The sequence below is a fragment of the Lampris incognitus genome, chromosome 10, assembly GCF_029633865.1.
Source record: "Lampris incognitus isolate fLamInc1 chromosome 10, fLamInc1.hap2, whole genome shotgun sequence".
Classification (NCBI taxonomy): Eukaryota; Metazoa; Chordata; class Actinopteri; order Lampriformes; family Lampridae; genus Lampris; species Lampris incognitus.
In genome coordinates, this window is record NC_079220.1 from 18,128,535 (window position 1) to 18,154,048 (window position 25,514).

At 46.5% G+C, this 25,514-nt stretch overlaps 1 protein-coding gene across 2 annotated transcripts in view; it reads left to right on the forward strand.

Annotated features, from left to right (window-relative positions):
* Window positions 1–25,514, forward strand: part of ap2a1 (adaptor related protein complex 2 subunit alpha 1) — a 69,455-nt gene that overhangs the window by 19,884 nt on the left and 24,057 nt on the right. For both annotated transcript variants that reach the window (XM_056288543.1, XM_056288545.1), the window contains exons 7-10: window positions 2,003–2,171; window positions 3,355–3,492; window positions 24,403–24,585; window positions 24,885–24,982. In XM_056288543.1, the coding sequence (XP_056144518.1) occupies window positions 2,003–2,171; window positions 3,355–3,492; window positions 24,403–24,585; window positions 24,885–24,982 (588 nt within the window). The remainder of the gene's footprint in view (window positions 1–2,002; window positions 2,172–3,354; window positions 3,493–24,402; window positions 24,586–24,884; window positions 24,983–25,514) is intronic.

A 25,514-nucleotide genomic window follows, 5' to 3' on the forward strand; every position in this document is an offset into this window, starting at 1 on the left:
CAATATTATTTAATTTTGTATAACAAAATGTGCAAAAAGAGCTGTTAAGGTTGATTGCTGCTGTAACATTATACCTCAAAACAAATTTTTATTAAAGCATAGATGGTCAAAGCATTATTTACACAGAATATTGTACATAACCCTTTGACATAGAAGCAGTATAAAATCAGGGTTGCCGCATGGTCTTAAAGTCTTAAATTTGATATAAAATGTGTCTTTTGGTCTTAAATATGATTTTGATAGGTCTTAAAAATATAAGTATCAGGTTAAACATGTTTGAGGGAAATGTCCGGGCTGCAACGTAAGCACTACAGTAATAGTCAGTTCCACTCCAATAATCCATATTGAAAGAAAACAACATGGAACCAATAGTTATTACTTTGCAGCTCCCTGGTCAATTTATCTGAGAACACTGAACTAGTGTTTTGTGTTTGTATCCTGTAGCATGTCATGCTGTCAGTCCTAGCCAAGAGATAAATGAATGCTAAAGTCTTGAACTTCTGTCTGTTACTTTTCTAACTTCATGGGGAAGTGCAGATTCAACTGCCAATGGTTGGAGAAAAGCACGTTTAGTGCTTGGATGAAACCGGTGGAGGGGAACGTTTTTGAAGCCCGCTGCATCATACGCAAAAGAACTATTAAACTCGGGATATTGGGGGTAAAGGCTTTAGAATTACACGGTCAGTCAGAGAAACGCAAGACCCAACTGAAAAGCCAACAACAAACGCCTGCCATCTGTTCGGTGTTCGCCACTGCTGTGGGAGCATCAAGTGCAGCAGTTCCCTTAACAACATCAGGGATAATCGACCTCCGGACGATATTTGGGTCTACGGCAACCCTAAAAGTAGAGACGCTAAACACTGTAGCTAAACACCTTTCCTCCAGCACCAACAAGGACATAGGTGAGCTTTTTAGAAGCATGTCCCCGAATTCAGAAATAGCAAAAACATTCACGTATGGTGGGGACAAAACTGCCTACATCATGAAATTTGGTTTAGTGGAAAACTTCAAGAGAGACCTCGTCTCTGAAGTAAACAACGGTCCGTTCGTTCTCATGTTTGATGAAAGTTTGAACCAGACGACCAAAACCTTTGGCTTTTCTGTAAACAAGGAGGTAGAGACTTGCAATAATGCACGAGGACACTGCTGTTGCTCACAGGCTTGTGTGCGACTATGTCAGTCTACACGGAGGTATTACCAAGGTCCCACTCACTAAGGACCTCCTGAATTCTGTGGCATCAGCCAGGTCCAGGTACCGTGTCCACCTCGATCAGGGGAGAAGGAAGGAGTCGGAAGCACGGTCAGAAGAGAGAGGCTGCGGAGGACCACCTGGAGAAACTGAAAAAGAGAAGGAAAACCATCCTAGAGGTGTCTGAAGGTCTGGTCAGAGATGCAGACAGGTTTGCAGAGGAGGCAGAGGGCAAGGCTGGCAGCAAAATGGCAGAGCTCATCTCCAAGTCAAATATTCTGAGGAGGGGCCACAAGGAGAAGTTGGCTGAGCTTGAGATCATTGAAAAGGAGATTGTGGCCAAGGGAGAAGAGCTCAGAAAATAGCTCTTGTCAGACAGACACACACACACACACACACAAATACACATACACTCAGTATTCTATAAAATGTGCAGCTGTGTATAGACAAGTGTGTGACTGGCAGATGTAAACGCACACTAACTGTCCCCAAACTCCATTCATACCCCCACACATAATCTGTGGTCTGTAGGAGGTGCCTGTACTGTAGTTGTTTTTTACTGCATGTTCATTGAAAGAATTGTTCTGATGGAATGTGAAGTTGTTCTTGTTGAACATTAATAAATTTACTTTGTAAGTAATTCTAGGACTTTTTATTCTTTCATAGTAATTTTCCATCATTCTTTTTTGCCATGAAATAAGTCTTAAATTTTATTCAAAGTGGTCTTAAGAAGTCTTAAATTGAACCTGTTGAAACCTGCAGGAACCCTGAAAATGTATCTATTAAGTTCTTTTGCCATCATTGTTTCCTCAGTGAACCCAACCTATTGGTGCGAGCCTGTAATCAGCTAGGTCAGTTCCTGCAGCACCGTGAGACTAATCTGCGCTACCTTGCTTTAGAGAGTATGTGCACTCTTGCCAGCTCTGAGTTCTCCCATGAGGCTGTCAAGACACACATTGAGACTGTCATCAATGCCCTCAAGGTATGCCATAATATTAACTTATACATACACACACACACACACACACTGGCATTTTAGGAGCAGTCTGGACTCGGCTTATTTATTTCACGCCACTTTTTATTTGTATAGCCCTAAATCACAATTTTGTCCCAGAGGGATTTACAATCACATGTATAGTAAGTACAATATATGACACTCCCTATCCTTACACCCCCAATTCGAATGAGGAAAAAACTCCACAGAAAAACCCTTGTCAGAAAAAATAAAGGGGGAAACCTCAGGAAGAGCAACAGAGGAGGGATCCATCTTCCAGAACAGATAGGTGTGCAGTAGGTGACCAGTGGACAGAGTAGATGGACTATAACAGATTAAGAATAACTGCTCAATAGATAAAAAATGGATTGCACACAAAAAAAATTGTTTAAAAATATTTGATTAATAATAAGTAGTAGCAAAACTAGTGAAAACTTAATGATTGCAAACAAATGCAAAGTGCATAGTGAAGCATCAGGGATCCTCCCTAGCAGCATGTCGGGCAAGGTATGAGCCCATGCATGAACACCAGAGTAGTACCATGGAGCCCTGGAGAAAGGAAAGCGCTCTCATGCACACAGGAGGAAAACTGGCTCAGCACTCGCACAGATGGAGAGAAAAGTGCAGCGTGAGAATGATGCACAGTCACACTCAACACAGATGGTGCAAAGTTAATCACGAACAAAAGCAAAACAAGCAGCTGTAGAGTCTGCAGGCGCCTGAAGGCCTGGGTCAGTGGGGTAAACGGGACACAACAAAGACAGAGAACTTGATCCCACAGTGACCACACAGTCCATAGCAAAATAACCTTGAGTCCTGAGAGATAGAGAGAGAATTCTTATCCCCAGGCCCGGTGTTTAGTGCTAAACTAGAAAGACTAATTACATTGAGACCGGGCCCCTCCCAGAGAGGGAAAGTAAAGATGAGGCTCAAAATAAGGCCATATTAACATAGTAGTAACACCTGGCTGACAGACAATGAGACAAGATAAGTTTTCAGTTTAGATTTGAAGGTCATTTATATGTCTTTCGGGTTTGATTGGGATATCCTGAGTAAATGTTGTTTGTAGTAGTGTATGTCAGTATCTAAAATATACTCTCTCCTGGCCTTGTTCTCTGTCAACATCTGTTGTTTTCTGTCTTACTGTTTTTGTCACTGTTTCTCCGTGCAGACTGAGCGGGATGTCAGTGTCCGTCAGAGGGCAGCTGACCTACTATACGCCATGTGTGACCGTAGCAATGCCAAACAGATCGTTGCAGAAATGCTGAGTTACCTGGAGACGGCTGACTACTCAATCAGGGAGGAGATGGTGGGTGGTGGTGTGTGTGTGTTGCGCACGTGTGTGCGAAGTGTCCATGTTTGAGAGTGAGTGAGTTAAAATAACATGTTGCCATGCTATAATCTACTACTTTTGGCTGCTCCCATTAGGGGTTGCCACAGCGGATCATCCGTTTCCATTTCTTCCTGTCCTCTGTCACACAAGCCACCTGCATGTCCTCTCTCACCACATCCATAAACCTCCTCTTTGGCCTTTCTCTTTTCCTCTTCCCTGGAAGCTCCATATTCAGCATCCTTCTCCCAATATACCCAGCATCTCTCCTCCACACATGTCCAAGCCATCTCAATTTTGCCTCTCTTGCTTTGTATCCAAACCGTCCAACCTTAGCGGTCCCTCTAATATACTTGTTCCTAATCCTGTCCTCCTTCGTCACTCCCAATGAAAATATATATTATATTGATATATATTTTCATTAATATATATAATACATATAAATGTCATTTCATTTTCAATTTATAAAAAAACATTTTATATTATATTGTGGCAGGAATGCGGAAAAACACAGGAGACCAAGGCGAGTTTGATGTTTATTCCTCAACGCCAAAAACCAACTGTAGCAGGAACAATCCTGCACCGGCGAGCCCGGGAACGTAAACCACGCCCCCAGCTCACAGTCCTGCTGGGTGAGAGGCATAGCCCCTAGTGTCCGCCACACAGCCCCCCCCCCCGAACACCCAGAAGGGACTACTGGAAAGAAAATTAGTGTCTCACTGGAGGCTTAAGCAGCCTGCCATAACGGCTGCGCCGTCCCTCAGCCGAAACAGCAGGTGAAACACAGTCCAAAGTCGGCTGAGAAGCAGAACGCTGAACCCGTGAAGACACTGCCGGGGTCCTGGAAGGAGGATGACCCCGACGGGGAACCTGGGCCGGAAACACAACTTCGCCTGCCACCCTGTGCGCCGGTTTAAGCCTATCAAGCGTGACACGCTCCCTACGCCCACCCATATCTAGCACAAAACCCTTAGGACCCGTCTCAAGAACCTGAAATGGGCCATTGTATGGGGGTTGGAGGGGCGAGCGGTGAGCATCATGCCGTACAAAAACAAAACGAGCCGACATGAGCTCCGCAGGCACGAACGACCGCGGAAAACAGGGGTGAACGGGGCCTGGAACCCGAGTGCTGTCGGACAAAAAAGGATAAACGGCCGGACAGGGTCGAGGAGCGGAACTCCCAGGCAAAAATTCCCCAGGGACGCGGAGCGGCTGACGCGTCGAGGTCCTCCTTAGGAGCCGAACGCAACCCGAGCATAACCCAAGGTAAACGATCCACCCAGTTACCATTCGAGAGCGCAGCGCGCAGCGCTGCCTTGAGCAACCAGTGAAAACGTTCACACAACCCGTCAGCCTGAGGGTGATACGCGGTAGTGCGGTGTACCTGTACACCCAAGGATCGCGCAAGTGCCGACCAGAGCTCTGACACGAACTGGGGGCCCCTGTCTGAGGTGATATCTGATGGAGTGCCGAAACAGGCGACCCAGGAGGAAAGAAAAGCGCGTGCAACATCCGAGGATGTTGTGGAGGATAGAGGGACAGCCTCTGGCCACCTGGTGGTCCGATCTACCATTGTGAGCAGGTGCATAAAACCCTGTGAAGAAGGTAGAGGGCCCACCAGGTCCACATGCACGTGGTCGAAACGTCTGGCTGGGATCGGAAACGGTTCGAGGGGCGATTTAGTGTGCTGGTGGACCTCAGCGTGCTGGCACGCTACACATGCAGCTGCCCACCCCTTGACGTCCTTACGGAGGCCAGGCCAGACGAACTTGGAACCGACCAACTTCACCGACGCCCGAACTCCAGGGTGCGAGAGGGAGTGAATCGAATTGAGAACTTGACGGCGCCAGGCCACTGGAACAACAGGGTGGGGACGGCCGATGGAGACATCGCAGAGGAGGGCAGGACTGCCTTCCTGCATCACAGCGTCCTCCAGCTTGAGACCGGTACGCGTTGACCTAAGGGCAAGGACGTCCGGGTCGCTGGGCTGGTCGCCAGCCATAGCGGAGAAATCCGCACCGAGGTGCACAGGACACACAAGCACATGCGACAGACAATCAGCAACAGGGTTGGACTTCCCGGCCACATGCTGAATGTCCGTTGTGAACTCGGAGATCGGCCTAGGGTGCGCTGTTGACGAGCAGACCACGGCTCAGTCACCTTGGACATGGCAAAAGTCAGCGGCTTATGATCCACATAAGCTGTGAATGGGCGACCCTCCAGCAGGAAGCGGAAATGCCGGGTTGTAAGGTGCAGTGCCAGCAACTCCCGGTCAAAAACGCTGTACTTGCGCTCGCTATCCCGCAGTTTGTGGCTAAAAAATGTGAGTGGCTGCCACGCATTCGCCACACGCTGTTCAACCACAGCCCCCACGGCTATGTCAGACGCATTGGTTGTTAAAGCTATGGACGCCGTGGGTGTGGGATGGGCGAGGAGGGCAGCGTTAGCCAGGGCGCACTTAGCTCCGTCAAAGGCCTTGACCTGTTCGGGAGTCCAGTCGACAGGGTCGTTAGCCTTCTTAAGCCACAGGGCTTCGTGAAGTGGCTGAAGGAGGTGGGCAGCGCGAGGGAGGAAACGGTTATAGAAATTCACCATGCCCAAGAATTTCTGCAATGCCTTAACAGAGACTGAGCGGGGAAATTCCGCCACCGCTTGCAACTTAGAAGGCAAAGGGACCGCGCCTTGCGGCGAAATGCAGTGACCCAAGAAGTCAATCACCGGCAGTCCAAACTGACACTTGGCCGGGTTGACTATCGGACCGTGTTCGTCCAGACGACGGAAAACCTGTTTCAGGTGCGCAAGGTGCTCTTCAGCTGACGGACTGACCACTAATATGTCGTCGAGATAAACGAACACGAAATCAAGGTCCCGCAACACCGAGTCCATCAGCCTCTGAAAGGTTTGCGCTGCCCCCTTCAAGCCAAAAGGCATGCGCATGAACTCAAAAAGCCCAAACGGGGTGATCACTGTGGTCTTGGGCACGTCCTCTGCGCGCACGGGAACCTGATGATAGCCGCGCACCAGGTCCACCTTAGAGAAAATAGTGGTACCTGCCAGGCGTATGGCAAAGTCCTGTATGTGTGGGATGGGATAGCGGTCATTGGCGGTGACGTTGTTCAGGCGGCGAAAATCGCCGCAAGGCCGCCACGACCCATCCGCCTTGGGCACCATGTGAAGCGGCGAGGCCCACGGGCTGTTGGAACGCCTCACTATACCCAGACGCTCCATGATGGCGAACTCCTCCTTAGCTATAGCCAATTTTACTGCGTTGAGGCGCCGTGCGCGCAAAAACTTGCGGTCCCAGAGTGGGAATGAAATGTTCTACCCCGTGTTTAGTAACCGCGGTGGAAAAGGCAGGTGTAGTCACCGATGGAAAATCCGCCAGCAAACGCTGAAAAACATCCCCTAATGCTAAAAAGTTAGTGTGTGTTAACGGCCCGGCTCCCACTGTCTCGCATGGAACAGTGGCGAAAGACACAGCATCAATTAAACGGCGGTTTGCAACATCAACCAGTAGACTATTAGCACACAGAAAATCCGCGCCGATAATAGGAACAGTAATGGCGGCGACTACAAAGTCCCACTCAAAATGGCGCCCGTGGAAGCAAACAGTCACCAACCTTGTGCCAAACGTCGCAATGGAAGAACCGTTAGCTGCACTTAACTGTGGGCCGCCGCCTTCGGCCGACCTGTCTGTCTTAGCAGGAGGGAGTAGGTTCTTTTGCGAGCCTGAGTCCACCAGAAACCGTCTTCCTGACATCATGTCCTTAATGAAAAGCAGCTCACTACGTCCGCCAGCGCCCACAGCTGCTACTGAGCGCTGGCCCTGGAGTTTCCCGGCGCCTCAAACGTGCACGGAGGGACGCAGCGCCTCGCCTTGCCGCCGAACCGCTGGTGGAAGAAACCGAAGCCTCTCCCACGCCGTCTCCGGGCAGTCACTTCAGCCACCACTGCCGGGTCCGTGTCCTCCGACGTCGGCTGCAGAGGCTCCGATGCCACACTCTGCACAGAGAACCGTCTGGTAGCCAGCAGGACCCGATCGGCCTCCTCAGCCAAACCTCGGCAGTTACCAGCGGCCAGACACGGGGAGTTAGCCAAAGCCGCGCGCACAGGAGACGGGAGCTGGCGCAGGAAAACGTGCGGGAAAAGGAATCCACCTTCGTCTGAGCCTAGCAGCGACAGCATATTGTCCAAGAGATCCACAGCCGTCCCGTCGCCCAAACCGGATAGGGAAAGGATTCTATCTGCCCTCTCTGCGGCAGATAGGCTGTACCTCCGGAGCAGAAGATGTTTGAGGGCGACGTATTTATCGTGTTGCGGAGGGGGCGCGCAACAGCTGCATGGCCCGGCGTGTGGACAGCTGGTCCAGCGTAGCGACGACCAAATAGTATCTGGAGTCGTCCGCGGAGATTCCACGCAGGTGGAACAGCGCCTCAACATGCTGGAACCACGAGGCCGGATCGCTCTGCCAGAACTCTGGGAGCTTCACAGCCGCGGCGAGAACGGCCGGCTGTGAGAGTTGGAGTGGCGTGGCCGAAGTGGATTCACACTCCTCTTCTGCTCCAGACATGTTCAATTCGGGGTCACCAATGTGGCAGGAATGAGGAAAAACACAGGAGACCAAGGCGAGTTTGATGTTTATTCCTCAACTCCAAAAACCAACTGTAGCAGGAACAACCCTGCACCGGAGAGCCCGGGAACGTAAACCACGCCCCCAGCTCACAGTCCTGCTGGGTGAGAGGCATAGCCCCTAGTGTCCGCCACAATCTACTACTACTACTTTCGGCTGCTCCCGTTAGGGGTCGCCACAGCGGATCATCCGTTTCCATTTCTTCCTGTCTTCTGCGTCTTCCTCTGTCACACCAGCCACCTGCATGTCTTCCCTCACCACATCCATAAACCTCCTCTTTGGCCTTCCTCTTCTCCTCTTCCCTGGCAGCTCCATATTGAGCATCCTTCTCCCAATATACTCAGCATCTCTCCTCCACACATGTCCAAGCCATCTCAATCTTGCCTCTCTTGCTTTGTCTCCAAACCGTCCAACCTGAGCGGTCCCTCTAATATAATCGTTCCTAATCCTGTCCTTCTTCGTTACTCCCAGTGAAAATCTTAGCATCTTCAACTCTGCCACCTCCAGCTCCGCCTCCTGTCTTTTCGTCAGTGCCACTGTCTCCAAACCATATAACATAGCTGGTCTCACAACCATCTTGTAAACCTTCCCTTTAACTCTTGCTGGTACCCTTCTGTCACAAATCACTCCTGACACTCTTCTCCACCCACTCCAACCTGCCTGCACTCTCTTTTTCACCTCTCTACTGCACTCCCCGTTACTTTGGACAGTTGACCCCAAGTATTTAAACTCAAATGCCTTTGTCACCTCTACTCCTTGCATCCTGACCATTCCACTGTCCTCTCTCTCATTCACGCATAGGTATTCCGTCTTGCTCCTACTGACTTTCATTCCTCTTCTCTCCAGTGCATACCTCCACCTCTCCAGGCTCTCCTCAACCTGCACCCTACTCTCGCTACATATCACAATGTCATCCGCGAACATCATCGTCCATGGAGACTCCTGCCTGATCTTGTCCGTCAACCTGTCCATCACCATTGTAAACAAGAAAGGGCTAAGAGCCGATCCTTGATGTAATCCCACCTCCACCTTGAACCCATCTGTCATTCCAACCGCACACCTCACCATTGTCACACTTCCCTCATACGTATCCTGCACCACTCCGACATACTTCTCTGCAACTCCTGACTTCCTCATACAATACCACACCTCCTCTCTCGGCACTCTGTCATAAGCTTTCTCTAAATCTACAAAGACACAATGCAACTCTTTCTGGCCTTCTCTATACTTCTCAATCAACATTCTCAAAGCAAACATCGCATTTGTGGTGTTCTTTTGTGGCATGAAACCATACTGCTGCTCGCTGATCGTCACCTCTCCTTTTAACCTAGCTTCTATTACTCTTTCCCAAATCTTCATGCTGTGGCTGATCAACTTTATACCTCTTTAGTTGTTACAGTTCTGCACATCGCCCTTGTTCTTGAAAATCGGTACCAGTATGCTTCTTCTCCACTCCTCAGGCATCCTCTCACTTTCCAGGATTGTGTTAAACAATCTAGTTAAAAACTCCACTGCCATCTCTCCTAAACATCTCCATGCCTCCACAGGTATGTCATCAGGACCAACTGCCTTTCCACTCTTCATCCTCTTCATAGCTGCCCTCACTTCCTCCTTGCTAATCCGCTGAACTTCCTGATTCACTATCCCTACATCATCCAACCTTCTCTCTCTCTCATTTTCTTCATTCATCAGCCCCTCAAAGTATTCCTTCCACCTTCTTAGCACACTCTCCTCGCTTGTCAGCACATTTCCATCTCTATCCTTGATCGCCCTAACTTGCTGCACATCCTTTGCAGCTTGGCCCCTCTGTCTAGCCAATCGGTACAAGTCCTTTTCTCCTTCCTTAGTGTCTAATCTGTCATACAACTCACCATACGCCTTTTCCTTTGCCTTTGCCACCTCTCTCTTTGCTTTATGCTGCATCTCCTTGTACTCCTGTGTACTTTCTTCATCTCTCTGACTATCCCACTTCTTCTTTGCCAACCTTTTCCTCTGTATAATTTGCTGTACTTCCTCATTCCACCACCAAGTCTCCTTGTCTTCCTTCCTGTGTCCTGATGACACACCAAGTACCTTCCTAGCTGTCTCCCTCACTATTTCTGCCGTGGTTTTCCAGCCATCTGGCAACTCTTCACTACCACCCAGTGCCTGTCTTAACTCCTGCCTGAACTCCACACAACAGTCTTCCTTCTTCAACTTCCACCATTTGATCTTCGGCTGTGTCTTCACTCGCTTCCTCTTCTTGGTCTCCAAAGTCATCCTACAGACCACCATCCGATGCTGCCTAGCTATGTTCTCCCCTGTCACCACCTTGCAGTCTCCAATCCCTTTTAGATGGCGCCTTCTACATAAGATATAGTCCACCTGTGTGCACTTTCCTCCACTCTTGTACGTCACCCTGTGTTCCTCCCTCTTCTTGAAATATGTATTCACCACAGCCATTTCCATCCTTTTCGCAAAATCCACCACCATCTGTCCTTCCACATTTCTCTTCTTGACTCCATACCTTCCCATCACCTCCTCATCACCTCTGTTCCCTTCACCAACATGTCCATTGAAGTCCGCTCCAATCACCACTCTCTCCTCCTTGGGTACCCTCTCCACCATGTCGTCCAACTCATTCCAGAATTCTTCTTTTTCATCCATCTCACACCCAACTTGCGGGGCATATGCGCTGATAACATTCAGCAATAAACCTTCAATTTCCAGCTTCATACTCATCACTCTGTCTGACACTCTCTTCACCTCTAGCACGCTCTTGACATACTCTTCCTTCAGAATTACCCCTACCCCATTACTCCTCCCATTCACACCATGATAGAAGAGTTTGAACCCACCTCCGATACTCCTGGCCTTACTCCCCTTCCACCTGGTCTCTTGCACACACAGTATACCTACCTTTCTTATTTCCATCATGTCAGCCAGCTCTCTTCCTTTACCAGTCATAGTGCCAACATTCAAAGTTCCAACTCTCACCTCCACATGCCTACCCTTCCTCCTCTCTAGCTGCCTCTGGACATGCTTTCCCCCTCTCCTTCTCCTTTGCCCAACAGTAGCATAGTTTCCACCGACACCCTGCTGGTTAACAGTACCGGTGGTGGTCGTTGGTAACCCGGGCCTCGACCGATCCGGTATGTAAGTCTTATTTATGATCCGCATATTTGATTTGGCAAAGATTTTACGCCGGATGCCCTTCCTGACGCAACCCTCCCCATTTGTCTGGGCTTGGGACCGGCACTAAGGATGCACTGGCTTGTGCATCCTTAGTGCCTTAGTGTCCGCCACAATATATTAATTAATATAGATATTAATATATATTATGTATATTAATTGTTGAGGTCTTTTTTTCTACATTGAAGGTTTCATTGCAACATCCTGTAGACATATACATATATATGTATGTAAGTGTGTTTGTGTGTGTGTGTGTGTGTGTGTGTGTGTATATATATATATATATATATATATATATATATATATATATACACAGTGCATCCGGAAAGTATTCACACCCCTTCACTTTCCCCACATTTTGTTATGTTACAGCCTTATTCCAAAATGGATTAAATTCTTTTTTTTCCTCATCAATCTACACACAATACCCCATAATGACAAAGTGAAAAAGGTTTTGTAGGAATTTTTGCAAATTTATTAAAAATAAAAAACTGAAATATTGCATGTACATAAGTATTCACACCCTTTGCTATGACACTTAAAATTGAGCTCAGGTTCATCCTGTTTCCACTGATTATCCCTGAGATGTTTCTACATCTTGATTGGAGTCCACGTGTAGTAAATTCAATTGATTGGACATGATTTGGATAGGCACACACCTGTCTATATAAGGTCCCACTGTTGACAGTGCATGTCAGAGCAGAAACCAAGACATGAAGTCAAAGGAATTGTCTGTGGACGCCGAGACATGATTGTATCGAGGCACAGATCTGAGGAAGGGTACAAAGAAATTTTTACAGCTTTGAAGGTCCCGAAGAGCACTGTGGTCTCCATCATTCGTAAATGGAAGAAGTTTGGATCCATCAGAACTCTTCCTAGAGCTGGCCACCCAGCCAAACTGAGCAATCGGGGGAGAAGGGCCTTGGTCAGGGAGGTGACCAAGAACCCGATGGTCACTCTGACAGAGCTCCAGCATTCCTCTTTGGAGATGGGAGAACCTTCCAGAAGTACAACCATCTCTGCAGCACTCCACCAATCAGGCCTTTATGGTAGAGTGACCAGACGGAAGTCTCTGCTCAGTAAAAGTCACATGACAGCCCGCTTGGAGTTTGCCAGAAAGCACCTAAAGGACTTTCAAACCATGAGAAACAAGATTTTCTGGTCTGATGAAACCAAGATTGAACTCTTTGGCCTGAATGTCAAACGTCACGTCTGGAGGAAACCAGGCACCTCTCATCACCTTGCTAATACCATCCCTACAGTGAAGCATGGTGGTGGCAGCATCATGCTGTGGGGATGTTTTTCAGCGGCAGGAACTGGGAGACTAGTCAGGATCAAGGTAAAGATGAATGTAGCAAAGTACAGAGAGATCCTTGATGAAAACCTGCTCCAGAGCGCTCAGGATCTCAGACTGGGGCGAAGGTTTACCTTTCAACACGACAACGACCCTAAGCACACAGCCAAGACAACGAAGGAGTGGCTTCGGGACAAGTCTGTGAATGTCCTTGAGTGGCCCAGCCAGAGTCCGGACTTGAACCCCATTGAACTTCTCTGGAAAGACCTGAAAATAGCTGCGCAGCGACGCTCCCCATCTAACCTTACAGAGCTCGAGAGGATCTGCGGAGAAGAATGGGAGAAATACCCCAAATATAGGTGTGCCAAGCTTGTAGCTTTATACCCAAGAAGACTTGAGGCTGTAATTGCTGCCAAGGGTGCCTCAACCAAGTACTGAGTACAGGGTGTGAATATTTATGTACATGCAATATTTCAGCTTTTAATTTTTACTAAATTTGCAAAAATTTCTACAAAACCTTTTTCGCTTTGTCATTATGGGGTATTGTGTGTAGATTGATGAGGAAAAAAAAGGAATTCAATCCATTTTGGAATAAGGCTGTAACAACAAAATGTGGGGAAAGTGAACGGGTGTGAATACTTTCCGGATGCACTTTATACATATATAATATTAATATGGTGCCTAATTCATACGAGATCAAATGGATTTTTGTTGTTGTTGTTTCTTTAGCATATGCATATGTTTGCCACTGTAGCTTTAGCCTGCTGTAATAGTTTTCATTTATACCTCAACAGCCTGGGAAGTTAGACTAGGCTTTTGTGTTTCCCTGCTCTAATAACTGATCCCGTTGTTAAAATGGGTACAATTAGTTGATCCCTGGGGTATATAGTCAGTTTTATCCTAGAAGTGTCCTCTGATAAACATGTTTTGGAAAGTTGAATAATGCGCTCTTTAGGGATGGGCATTGATAAGATTTTAACAGTACTACTGCTTTTACTGATACGATTATCAATCCGGTACTTTAACAGTACTCTTATCGGTTCTTTTTGTTATTTTCTTTTAAGAGTAAAAACAAAACAAATTAAAAACAGAGTTAACGTTTATTTATTGTCTCGTGTTTGGACAGAGTGTTACTTTTAATCATTATCCCATGTTTGTATAATTTAGTTAACTCCATTTGGGCTATAGGCTGAGGTGGATCGAGCAACGAGAGATGAACTACGAGCTAGGCAGTCGAAAACTGCATTTCTCTGCCTGTATTTGATGCACTTTCGCGAGATCACAGAAAATTGAATCAGTTCATCTGGACACAACGTTTATTGAGAGAAACATTTCATCACTCATCTAAGTGACCTCTTCAGTCTCAACTGACTGCAGGTATCTCCACCCTAATAAACAATACAGTGGCATAACGACCGAAAATAACGATCGGTTTCATATGCAAATTGCCATGACCATTAAGTAGAGTGCAATGGCCATGTGTACTATTCAGAGGATTGGGGAATAGTTGCAATCACAGCATTGTAAGATGGCGACAGATGTACTCTTAGCCTCCCCTTTCAGGGAGGATTTTTCCCTCTTCACATAGATGGCCTCTTTGATTCCCTGTTCAAACCAGCGTTCCTCTCTATCAAGGATGTGCACATCCTAATCCTTGAAAGAGTGGCCTCTGGCCTATAGATGGGTGGAGACTGTGGAGTCCTGGCATTAGCTCTTCTGTGTTGTGCCATCCTCTTTGCCAGCATCTGTTTAGTTTCCCCGATGTACAAGTCATGGCAATCCTCCCAGCTTAGCAGCGTACACTATTTTGCCCTGTTTGTGCTAGGGGACCTGATCCTTGGGGTGGACCAATTTCTAGCACAGTGTATTTTGGGATTTGAAAACTGAGACACGGTGTTTGGAAAATACGCGTGTCAACTGTTTCGAAACTCCCGTCACATATGGAATCACCAATGGTTTATGCTTGGGCAGCTGTTGTCCTTCTCCTCTCTTCGATGTGCTGGTGCACTGTTTGGGCGTCTTCCTGGCTTTGACAAACGCCCAGTTAGGATAACCACACTTAACCAGGGCCTGTTTAATGTGGGATTTCTCCCCTTCCCTGGTCGCTGTGTCGGTGGGGGCATTGTCAGCTTGGTGGTGCAGCGTCCTGATGACTCCTAGTTTGTGCTCCAATGGACGATGAGAGTCGCACCTTAAGTACTGACCAATATGTGTTGGTTTACAGTAAACATCAACAATAAAATTTTACCTATCACCAGTTGCAATTTCACAGTCTAGGAGGGCTAACCTGTCATTTTTCACATCCTCCCTTGTAAACTTGATGCGGTTGTCCACAGAGTTAATGTGGTCGGTGAAATGTGGTACATCCTGAGATTTAATTTTAACCCAGGTGTTGTCCACAAATCTGAACCAATGGCTAGGCATTGTCCCTGGATAGGACATCAGAGCCCACTTCTTCCATTTTCAAGTTGGCCACCATAGGTGAAACTGGAGAACCATAGCACACCCATGTTTCTGCCTATATAGTCCATGGGCCAGAGCCCAAAATTTCCTATTTCGGTACACTCAAGGTGGCAAAACTTACTTATAATTTTTGAAAGGATCCATGTCTGTAGATGATATTTTGGTATGATAACCATTCCTGAGTGGCAGCTGTATCACAGTTATCAGCTCATGAAGTTAACCACCCTCTAAAGTAAATTGCATTTTAGACGCTGGTGCATATCCTGGTTTAGCCTCATGGTCAGGACATTTTTCAATGTTCTATAATATTGTCTTTGGTATCATTGTAAAGGGGACCTTCTTAGCTTTCATTCAAGCCCTGTTGTGGATATTTCTCACAAATATAGAGGTCACTTGAGCTCTTCAACCCGTCAATAACACACATCTTTCTGCAATGTTCGTCTAAACTATATACTTTCTTTTAGCCCTGTGGCATCTAGGAATATCAGGGACACAAAACACAAAAACTGGAATACTCACAGGACTGTAAAGATTCAGGAAATGTATAATATACCCATACTATTTCATTGTGTGAGGTGATTGTGAACCTTAAATTAGAAGGGCATTATTACTAAGAAACTAACTAGACCAAAGCCAGTTAGTCCATGGGTCAGACCAGATATCGATATCACCCAAGGTGACACAACTTCACTGGTGCCATTTTATTTGGTACACTAACAGAAGTAAAATAATACATGATAACCTTTCCAAATGAGCAGCTATTTAATTTTTCTTTCAGGAAACCTGTTTCTGTGCCTCTCACGATTGTGTATTTGCCCAGATTTTTACAAATATAGCATTTCAACACCCCTGGTACTGATTAGCCTAGCTTAAACTCTGGGACAGTTCTTAGTTGGCCAACAACCAAGGATAACCAGTACTGTGTACTTCCATTCATTGTGCTAAGCTAGGCTAACGTGCAGCCAGATAGCTTTCTACTAAACACATATAGAGGAAACTGGTATCTATCTTCTTGTCTCACTCTGGAGAAGATTGTAAGCTAATTTCCCATAATGTTAGCATGTTCTTTTAATGTATATGTTAATATGATTAGTTAAAGTAGCTACGAGGAACTTTCATCTTGTGTTGATTTTAGCGGCCTCATGTGGACAAAATACAGCTGTTGCATAGCAACTAGGTAATGTATCTATTTGTGGCTATGTAAGATAAATAATGGTAATATGACGCTGGTGAAGCAAAGTAAACTTTGTTTTAGTAGTGTTCATACACCTAAGTTACATGTATTTGTTTGTATGTGGCAGGTGAAAACTGACTGAATATGGCCACTGGTGAACAAGCAAGTTTTTACCCAATACCAAAGCGCCCACGGGTGGAGTGCATTATCCACTGTTCTGATGATACAGATAAGCTGGTTTCACTACAAATTGTCGACTCATGGAGAACTCTGCTCAGGGCAGCTCAGATACGAAATCATGCACCAGTTTTGAAACTGGCAAAAGACATTCCTGAGGGACAGATTCCAGCAATCTACTACCACAGAAAGTGTTGCAGTATCTTCACTATGAAGCAAATTCTTGATGGCCTCCTTGCAAAAGAAAAGAAAAGTTGTGTCTCTGCTGAAGAGAAACAATCTAAGAGAGTAGCTCGACATGCTCCAAGTACATCTAGGACTTATGATGCAGAGTGCATATTTTGTCAGAAAAACAGCAAATATTCCAAGAGACAGAATACGAGAGAAGTACTGGTGCAGTGTCGAGAACTGCGAGCTGATGCAAAGATCAGGAGTGCAGCCACAAAGAAAAGGGACAGCAGAATCCTTGCCATTGTGAGTAGAGACCTTGTAGCAGCTGAAGGGCACTACCACAGGTCATGCTATAGACTTTACACCAAAGAAGAGGTTTCCAAAGGAGAGGTTGCCAGCAATGAAGATGATGATGCTGCAGCCCAGTATGAAGCTGCTGTGAATAAGGCATACAATGAGCTGTTCCTCTTCATCAGGATGGAGCTTTTTGGCAATCCTCAAGTGATGACAATGACTGATCTCTCTTCTAGACTGGTAGCTTCAATGAACTCCCAAGGCATTGCCCAAGTCAAGGAATCAACCAAGAAGCACATAAGGCGAAACCTTGAGAGTGAGTTTGCTGGAGCCTTGCAGATATTCCCTGATGAGAAAGGAAAATTCCTCCTCTATCCCGATAACTTGTCCATGAGGGAACTTGCCAAAGAAAATCAGTCTCTCAAAAGGGAGCTGCAGACCCTGAAAAGTGTCAGTGCACAAGATGTTATAGCCAAAGCAGCCATCAAATTGAGAGCAGACATTAAAAGTCAAGATGTTCCTCAAACCTGGCCGCCTAAAGTCAAACCAGAAGCAGAATGTCCTACCATTCCAGAGTCGCTCATTATCTTCCTGTACTCTCTACTCACAGGCTCAAATGATCCTGATTATGCATCCCAGAGAGTGCAGTGCCTTCTGCAGTCATTTGGCCATGACATAGTATATGCAGTGACATGTGGAAATACCAAGCCTTCCAAGCACATTGTTCTGCCATTCAGTGTCAAATCGTTGACAGGAAATGTAGAGTTGATAAACATCCTCAACCGACTTGGTCACAGTGTGTCCTATTCACAGATGGAAGAGATCAACACTGCCCTGTGTCTCCAGAAACTCTCATCATCAGGGAGTGGCATTGCCCTTCCAGCTAACATCCATCCTGGCATATTCACAACTTTAGCCTGGGACAATATCGACCGTCTTGAAGAAACTGTCAGTGGTGAGGGAACATCTCACAGAGTCAATGGGATTGCTGTGCAAGCAAAGCCAGTCAACCCACTTCCTGTCCAACCCATGCCCACTGTTCCCAAAACAAAGAAGAGAAGCATTGATGGACCCCCACCAATGTTACCAACTTACATTGCTGGACAACGGGTAGGGTCACCACAAAGCAAAAAGTCAGATGCCGATACTGCAGCCAATACTAAGCTTGCCAGAGAGAAAAACCTTCTTTGGGTCCTAGCACGCCTGTCACAACAAGAAGAACAGTCAGTCAGCAGCTGGACAGGCTTCAACATCCTGACTCGAGGAGAGATGACGGTCATCCCCGACAATATAGGCTATCTGCCTACCATCAATGCTCCAGCGACACAAATGTCTACTGTCAACGAGGTGCTTAACCAGTCACTGAGCATCATGCAGTGCTTAGGCCTGACGAAGATTGTCTGTGTCTTTGACCAAGCCCTGTATGCGAAGGCTGTCGAGATCACATGGAAACACCATGACAAGTTCCATGATATCATCGTTAGGCTTGGGGTATTCCACACCATCTGCACACTGCTGGCAATAATAGGAAAGCGTTTCCAAGATGCTGGACTCAAAGACCTCTGCACTGAGTCTGGCATGATTGCAGAAGGCTCAACTGCTGGTGTTATGGATGGCCGCAAGTACAACAGGGCAGTGCGACTACACAAGCTCCTGTATGAGGCTCTCATGCGACTGACCTTGAATGGTTTCCTGTCCTGGTTGGAAGAAACTCACAGGAATGACATGGTTCACCTGAATGAGACACTGAAGACCATTGACAGGCTTGGGAAAGAAGTCTCACAACATGCTTTGAAGGAGGTCCTCGAGAACAGCTCTTGTACACGCATCATGGATCTATTTGAAGTCTACCGTGAGTTCCTTAGAGGTGGAAACGGCAGCCTCTCGAACTTCTGGATGTCCTATTTGGACATGGTTGAAATCTTGTTGGGGCTCATCCGAGCATCCAGAGAGGGAGACTGGATGCTACACTTGGCTAGCATTCGAGCAATGATCCCATGGTGCTTTGCTTATGACAGGATGAATTATGCACGCTACCTCCCCTACTACTACGCCCAGATGTCTGAGCTGCCCATCACACACCCAGATGTGTACACAGAATTCATGGAAGGAGGCTTCTCAGTCCAACTGGGCTCCACCAATCCCTTTGGCCGAATCCCTGTTGACCAAGCTATAGAAGAAACGGTGAACAAAGACACCCAAACAGCTGGAGGGACAAAGGGATTCAGCTTGAAGCCAGGAGCTGTGACCAAATATTATCTCACAGCTGAGTATAGAAGCATGTACCTCAGACAGCTGAGAGACCTGACAGGTCAAGGCAGGTGCAAATGGTCTCATCCAGATCTACAGAGTCCAAGGATCAAGAGAGATGAAGCAGATGTCCAGTCTCTCATGGACCTTATGGAGAATAACTGGCTCAATCCTATGTCCCCTGATGAGATTGATTTGGTTAGCCTCTCCACTGGCAACATGGCTCCACCTGATGTGACCATAGATCTCTTGAGAGCTCTTGAGAAAGGAGAAGAGGCCTACCAAGCATTCCAGCAAACAAGGTTAGATGCAGACCCACCACCTGTGAAATTCCACGACAAGATGACCAAGCAAAGTCTGAAAACATTCTCCAATGTCAGCACAAAACAAGCTCATGGAAAGAAAGCACAGGATGTGGTTCTGAAGGCAGATAGAAACCTTTTCAGTCACATGATCCTGGTGGCTGAAAGCAGAAAGGTGAATCTGAAGGATGTCCTTGCCTACCCATTGGGCCCACTACCATGGGCACTGGCAAATGCTGATGGGTCCTTACGAAAAACAAACAAGGCTGCACTTGCCAGAGAGCTTGAAAAGAATGTATCTCCTGCAGAAGACATCCCAATCCCATCTACTTCCATCATTGATGGGATGAGCCTGGTCCAAAAAATGAATGGCAACAACAAAACCTTTGCACAGGTGGCAGAGTCAGCCTTGACCCAGGTCCTCCATGAGGGAGCACAGAGTGGGAGGATTGATGTTGTTTTTGATGTCTATCACCAGACTTCGATCAAAGATGCTGAACGACTGAACCGGGGTGGAGACATCACTCTCCAGTACAAGAATCTTGCAGGGGGACACCACATCCAGCAGTGGAGAAAATTTCTGTGCAGTTCCTCCAACAAGACCAGTCTCATCAAGTTTCTGGTGGAAGAGTGGAAACTCCCACGATACAGAGCTATGCTGCATGGCAAGGTGTTGTACATGACCTGTGAGGAAACCTGCTACAAGTTGACAGAAGATGGGTGTGAGGAAGCAGCAGAACTGCACTCCACACATGAAGAAGCTGACACCCGTCTGCTCCTGCATGCATTGCATGCAGCAAATGCGGGCTCAAAGTCAGTTATCATCACAGCTGAGGACACTGATGTCATGGTGCTTTGTCTTGGCTTCCAGAAGGACATCACCTGTCCCATCTACCAGAAGTGTGGGACTCAGAACCGCACACGGTTTGTCGACATCACCAAACTGGCAAGTTCACTTGGAGACAGCATCTGTGACAGCCTAATTGGCTTACATGCCTTCACAGGCTGCGACACTGTCAGTGCATTCGCTGGTCGAGGGAAGCTGAATGCCCTGAAGATAGTGAGAAAGCACACTTCCTGCCAAGAGACTTTTAGTCAACTGGGACAGACATGGAATGTGAGTGATGAGCTGTTCCAGAAAATTGAGCAGTTCACCTGTCGGATGTATGTTGCTAATAGCAGCACTGCTGAGGTGAACAAACTGCGTTACCAGCTCTTCTGCACCAAAAGGGGAGAGGTTGAGTCCAGCCAGCTGCCACCATGTAGAGACTGTCTCTTTATGCATGTTCAACGAGCCAACTATCAGGCAGCAATATGGAAGTGCTGTCTGCAGGCTAACCCTGTGGTGCCAAGCCCTACTGAGTATGGATGGACAGACGATGAAGGCAAGCTGGCCATTTACTGGATGCGCTCCCCACCTGCACCAGATGTGGTCTTGGAAATGCTAACATGCAAGTGTGTGCATTCATGCAAAATGCCAAGCTGCATGTGCCTGTCAAATGGACTTCCATGCACAGACATGTGCAGGTTACAGACCTGCAGTAACCAAAAACAGCAGGATGGTCCAGAACTGGACTTTGAACTTGGGGAGTCAGATGATGAGAGAAACGAGCAGTTTGATGAATGACAGTGTGATGATTCTGATGGTATTACTGTGGTAGTAGTCTATTGATGCACAGGATGTTGATTCTGGACTTGGTTACCCAGAGCTTGATAACAATATTGTAACCATATTCACATATACCCATTACCCTACCCATTACCATTACATATACCCACTAATGATATGGGATTACATGTATCATTGACTAAGTATATGTAAATGTCAATGTTGTTTAAAATATTAAAATAGTTCATTACCTCACTATGGTATTCCTTTTTATCATGTATTTTGATTGTGTATTTAAACAAATGTATAGAGACCAGTTTGTGACCTAACTGGCTTTGGTCTAGTTCTCATTTAAGGCTCACAATCACCTCACACAATGAAATAGTATGGGTATATTATACATTTCCTGAATCTTTACAGTCCTGTGAGTATTCCAGTTTTTGTGTTTTGTGTCCCTGATATTCCTAGATGCCACAGGGCTAAAAGAAAGTATATTGTTTAGGCGAAAATTGCAGAAAGATGTGTGTTATTGACGGGTTGAAGAGCTCAAGTGACCTCTATATTTGTGAGAAATATCCACAACAGGGCTTGAATGAAAGCTAAGAAGGTCCCCTTTAAAATGATACCAAAGACAATATTATAGAACATTGAAAAATGTCCTGACCATGAGGCTAAACCAGGATATGCACCAGCGTCTAAAATGCAATTTACTTTAGAGGGTGGTTAACTTCATGAGCTGATAACTGTGATACAGCTGCCACTCAGGAATGGTTATCATACCAAAATATCATCTACAGACATGGATCCTTTCAAAAATTATAAGTAAGTTTTGCCACCTTGAGTGTACCGAAATATCTTCTGGCCCATGGACTAGCAGTGCTGCCCCCTTTATGTGAAGTATGTGGACTGAAGACACAGCTTCAGTAGCAAACACACTTGGTCAGTCCCCTGAAAGGGAACTGACCAAGTGTGGACCAGGACCTCCCTAATAGCGCCACCCTGTGGTCCTATTAGGACCACCCTGTGGTGGGGTCGTTATGTAATTTCACATGGACTACCTCCATTGCTTCATCAATAGGAACGCACATGAAGAGAGACGTAACATAGAAACCATTGTTTCACCCCCCTCCATAATGATGTCCCTCACCTTATCTACAAGATCCATAGTGTTCTGAATGTGATGTTCATTACCTCCTACCAATGGATTAAGAATAGATGCCAGAAACTTAGAGATGTTATAGGTCACTGAGTTAATCATACAAACAATAGGCCATAATGGCACATTCTGTTTATGTATCTTAGGTAAACCATAGAGACTAGGTGTAGCTTCCCCTGGGTATAATCTATGGTATAAAATTCTGTCAATAGCATTGTCCTGTTTTAACAGCTTCAGACAATCTAACACCTTTTTCTTGTAACCACTGCTTGGATCTTGTTTCGGGGGCTCATAAGTGTTCATGTCACTAAGTAACGTCACGATAGTCTGTCTGGTTCAGTAAAACAGTGCATCTGCCTTTGTCCGCCAGAAGGATGATGATGTTATTGTCTTTACTGAGAGTCATGAGTGCATTCCTCTCGTCTCTGCTGATGTTGAATGGTGGCACCTCCGCATTGCTGAGGCAGGCTGAAACTTTCGTCCGCAGTTGTTCCACTTCCGGGTCCACAACGTTGTTGTTTCGGATCGCCGATTCCGTAGCTGCGATCAGTTCCACTAGCGGGACTTGCCTCGATGTGACAGCAAAATTCAGCCCCTTAGCAAGGATGTCTTTCTCCACCAGGGTGAATTGTCTGTCGGACAGATTTTTCACCCACTGGTCCACATCCTTGGCGTGTGTCTGGAATCCATCTCTGTCTGCTACTGAGGGCGCCGTCTGTTGTCTGCCAATGTCTCTGGTGTGCATTAAGTAGTTTGCTGCCTGGTTTTCGACTTTCGGTGTTGTGCTATATGAGCCCTCTCTGTGAACTCAATCATGTGTTGGAAAGTGGTCTCATCTAGTCTGTGAATGTTCTCATTCACCCAGGTCATAGTTATCCAAAGGAATTGAATCAAGTGCAACTTGGTTATATATCCATGAAGATGTTTCGCCTCTCATTCAAGAGGCTTCATCGGTTTCATCACCAGCCAGTCAAACTTCTTGGTCTAGTCAGAAAGGCACGAACTGATGAAGTCTCTTGGATGAGAGGCGAAACGTCTTCACGGATATATAACCAAGTCCAGTTGCACTTGATTCAGTTCCTTTGGATGGTCTCATCTAGACGCGACATGAGTCTCTGTTGGATCTGCTCTTTGGCTTTCAAAGTGTCGATGGTAAAATTTGTCTCACCCGTTTGTTCAACAGCTGACTGTGCCTTCTGGAGCGTCTTGTTAGCTCGTAGCCCTTGACCAAAGATTTCATTTGCATGCTCTTAGTTGTAATGTCTGTCTAAACCTGAGGCTTAATCTCAGATGGTTCCTGTAGTCTGCCATCTTACGCACTGTTGGCTTGTACTCATGTATAAGTTCAAGACAATCCTCGCCGAAATGAGTCAAAATGTCTTTATGCATACTCAATAATCCAGGTAAGGACACACACTGTATTGTTTATAAGGGTGGGGATACCTGCAGTCAGTTGAGACTGAAGAGGTCACTTAGATGAGTGATGAAACGTTTCTCTCTGTAAACGTTGTGTCCAGATGAACTGATCCAACTTTCTGTGATCTACAGACGTAACACGGGGATTCGAACCACCGATCTCCGTGTTGGTAGGCAACAGAGTAGACTATCACCCCACCTGGATGCCCAAGATGTTTTGAAAATTTGCTTGTGTTTCCACCCTTACATGCAAAAGACTTGGTGCACTTGTGGCGACGAGCATTGTCAGCATCGACTCTAGTGAAGTTTAACCAGACTTTTGCTCGTTTAGTTCTCTCTCCGCCATTGTCACTAAGAGCAGGCTGTGCGTGTGGCGTGTGTGCGGCATGCATGCGTGCGTGTGTGCGGCATGCATGCGTGCGTGTGTGCGGCATGCATGCGTGCGTGTGTGCGTGTGTGTCTGACAGAGAGCTGGCCTCACCCCTCAGCTCGCATATACAACAGGCTTTGAAAGAGAGATCTCTACATCATAGACAAATGTCTTTATCTTATTGCTAATTAGAAGCCTAGTTGGTGAGATAAAAGGTGCATGATAACGTTTATGTAGCCTAAATCAGTAGGAAATGTATTTTCTTAATTACTGATAGCAGAACCGTTAACGTCGGAGCGTATCAATGCTTAAGTCTTTTACAATTTATCACCAGTGCCTGTTTAATACCGGGTTTTGGTGCCCATCCCTAGTGCTCTTGCCTGACTGGCTCCTCTGCTCTCCTTCCTTTTAGGTGCTGAAAGTGGCCATCTTGGCAGAGAAATATGCTGTGGACTATTCCTGGTACGTTGACACCATTCTCAACCTCATCCGCATAGCTGGTGACTACGTTAGTGAGGAAGTTTGGTACCGTGTCATCCAGATTGTCATCAACCGTGATGATGTTCAGGGTTATGCTGCCAAGACAGTCTTCGAGGTAGGACCTTCCCTATCTTGGAGTCACACCGTTCTGTTCTAGTCTTCTTGTAGTTAATTTGATAGACTCAACCTCTGGCATTTTATGACAACCCATATAGTGCACAGTGATGTGGCTTAACATGTTACCATAGTTTAAATTTTCATACCAGATGATAATGATTTTAATCATGATACTTATACACACACTATTTGATGTCAAGTGTATTTGCTCATCTGTAAAGAAAGATGTTTAATGGGTCTTCAATGCTGAGTTCAATGGGAATAGTTAACTTGGCTAAAACAGTTCCCTCTTCCCAGGCCCTGCAGGCTCCTGCTTGCCATGAAAACATGGTGAAGGTAGGAGGCTACATCCTGGGTGAGTTCGGTAACCTCATCGCTGGTGACCCACGATCCAGGTATGTTCTTAATATGTTTTGGGGTGGGGGACGGGGATATTGAAGATCTTAAATTGCACTGTTAAGCCTTCTTGAGGTGTCATGGTCCTAACTCAAAAAAATATTATTTAGGGAGGGTGCTGACTTGATAACACTTTTGACAGTCTGGCTTGCACAGTTTAAACCCTCTTAATAGCTGGTATATGTTGTTTAGTAAGTGATACTACCTGTGAAATGGGCTTCTAGATATAGACAGTGAAGCCTGATGTTCTCTATAGTAACCATAGGTTAATACATCATGGCAAAACATGGGTTAAGGGCAACTGGGTAGCGTAGCAAGTCTATTCTGTTGCCTACCAACACGGGGATCGCTGGTTCAAATCCCCGTATTAACTTTGGCTTGGTTGGGCGTCCCAACAGACACAATTGGCCGTGTGGGTGGGTGGGAGGCTGGATGTGGGTATGTGTCCTGGTCGCTGCACTAGTACCTCCTCTGGTTGATCGGGGCGCCTGTTCAGGGGGAGTGGGAACTAGGGGGGAATAGCGTGATCCT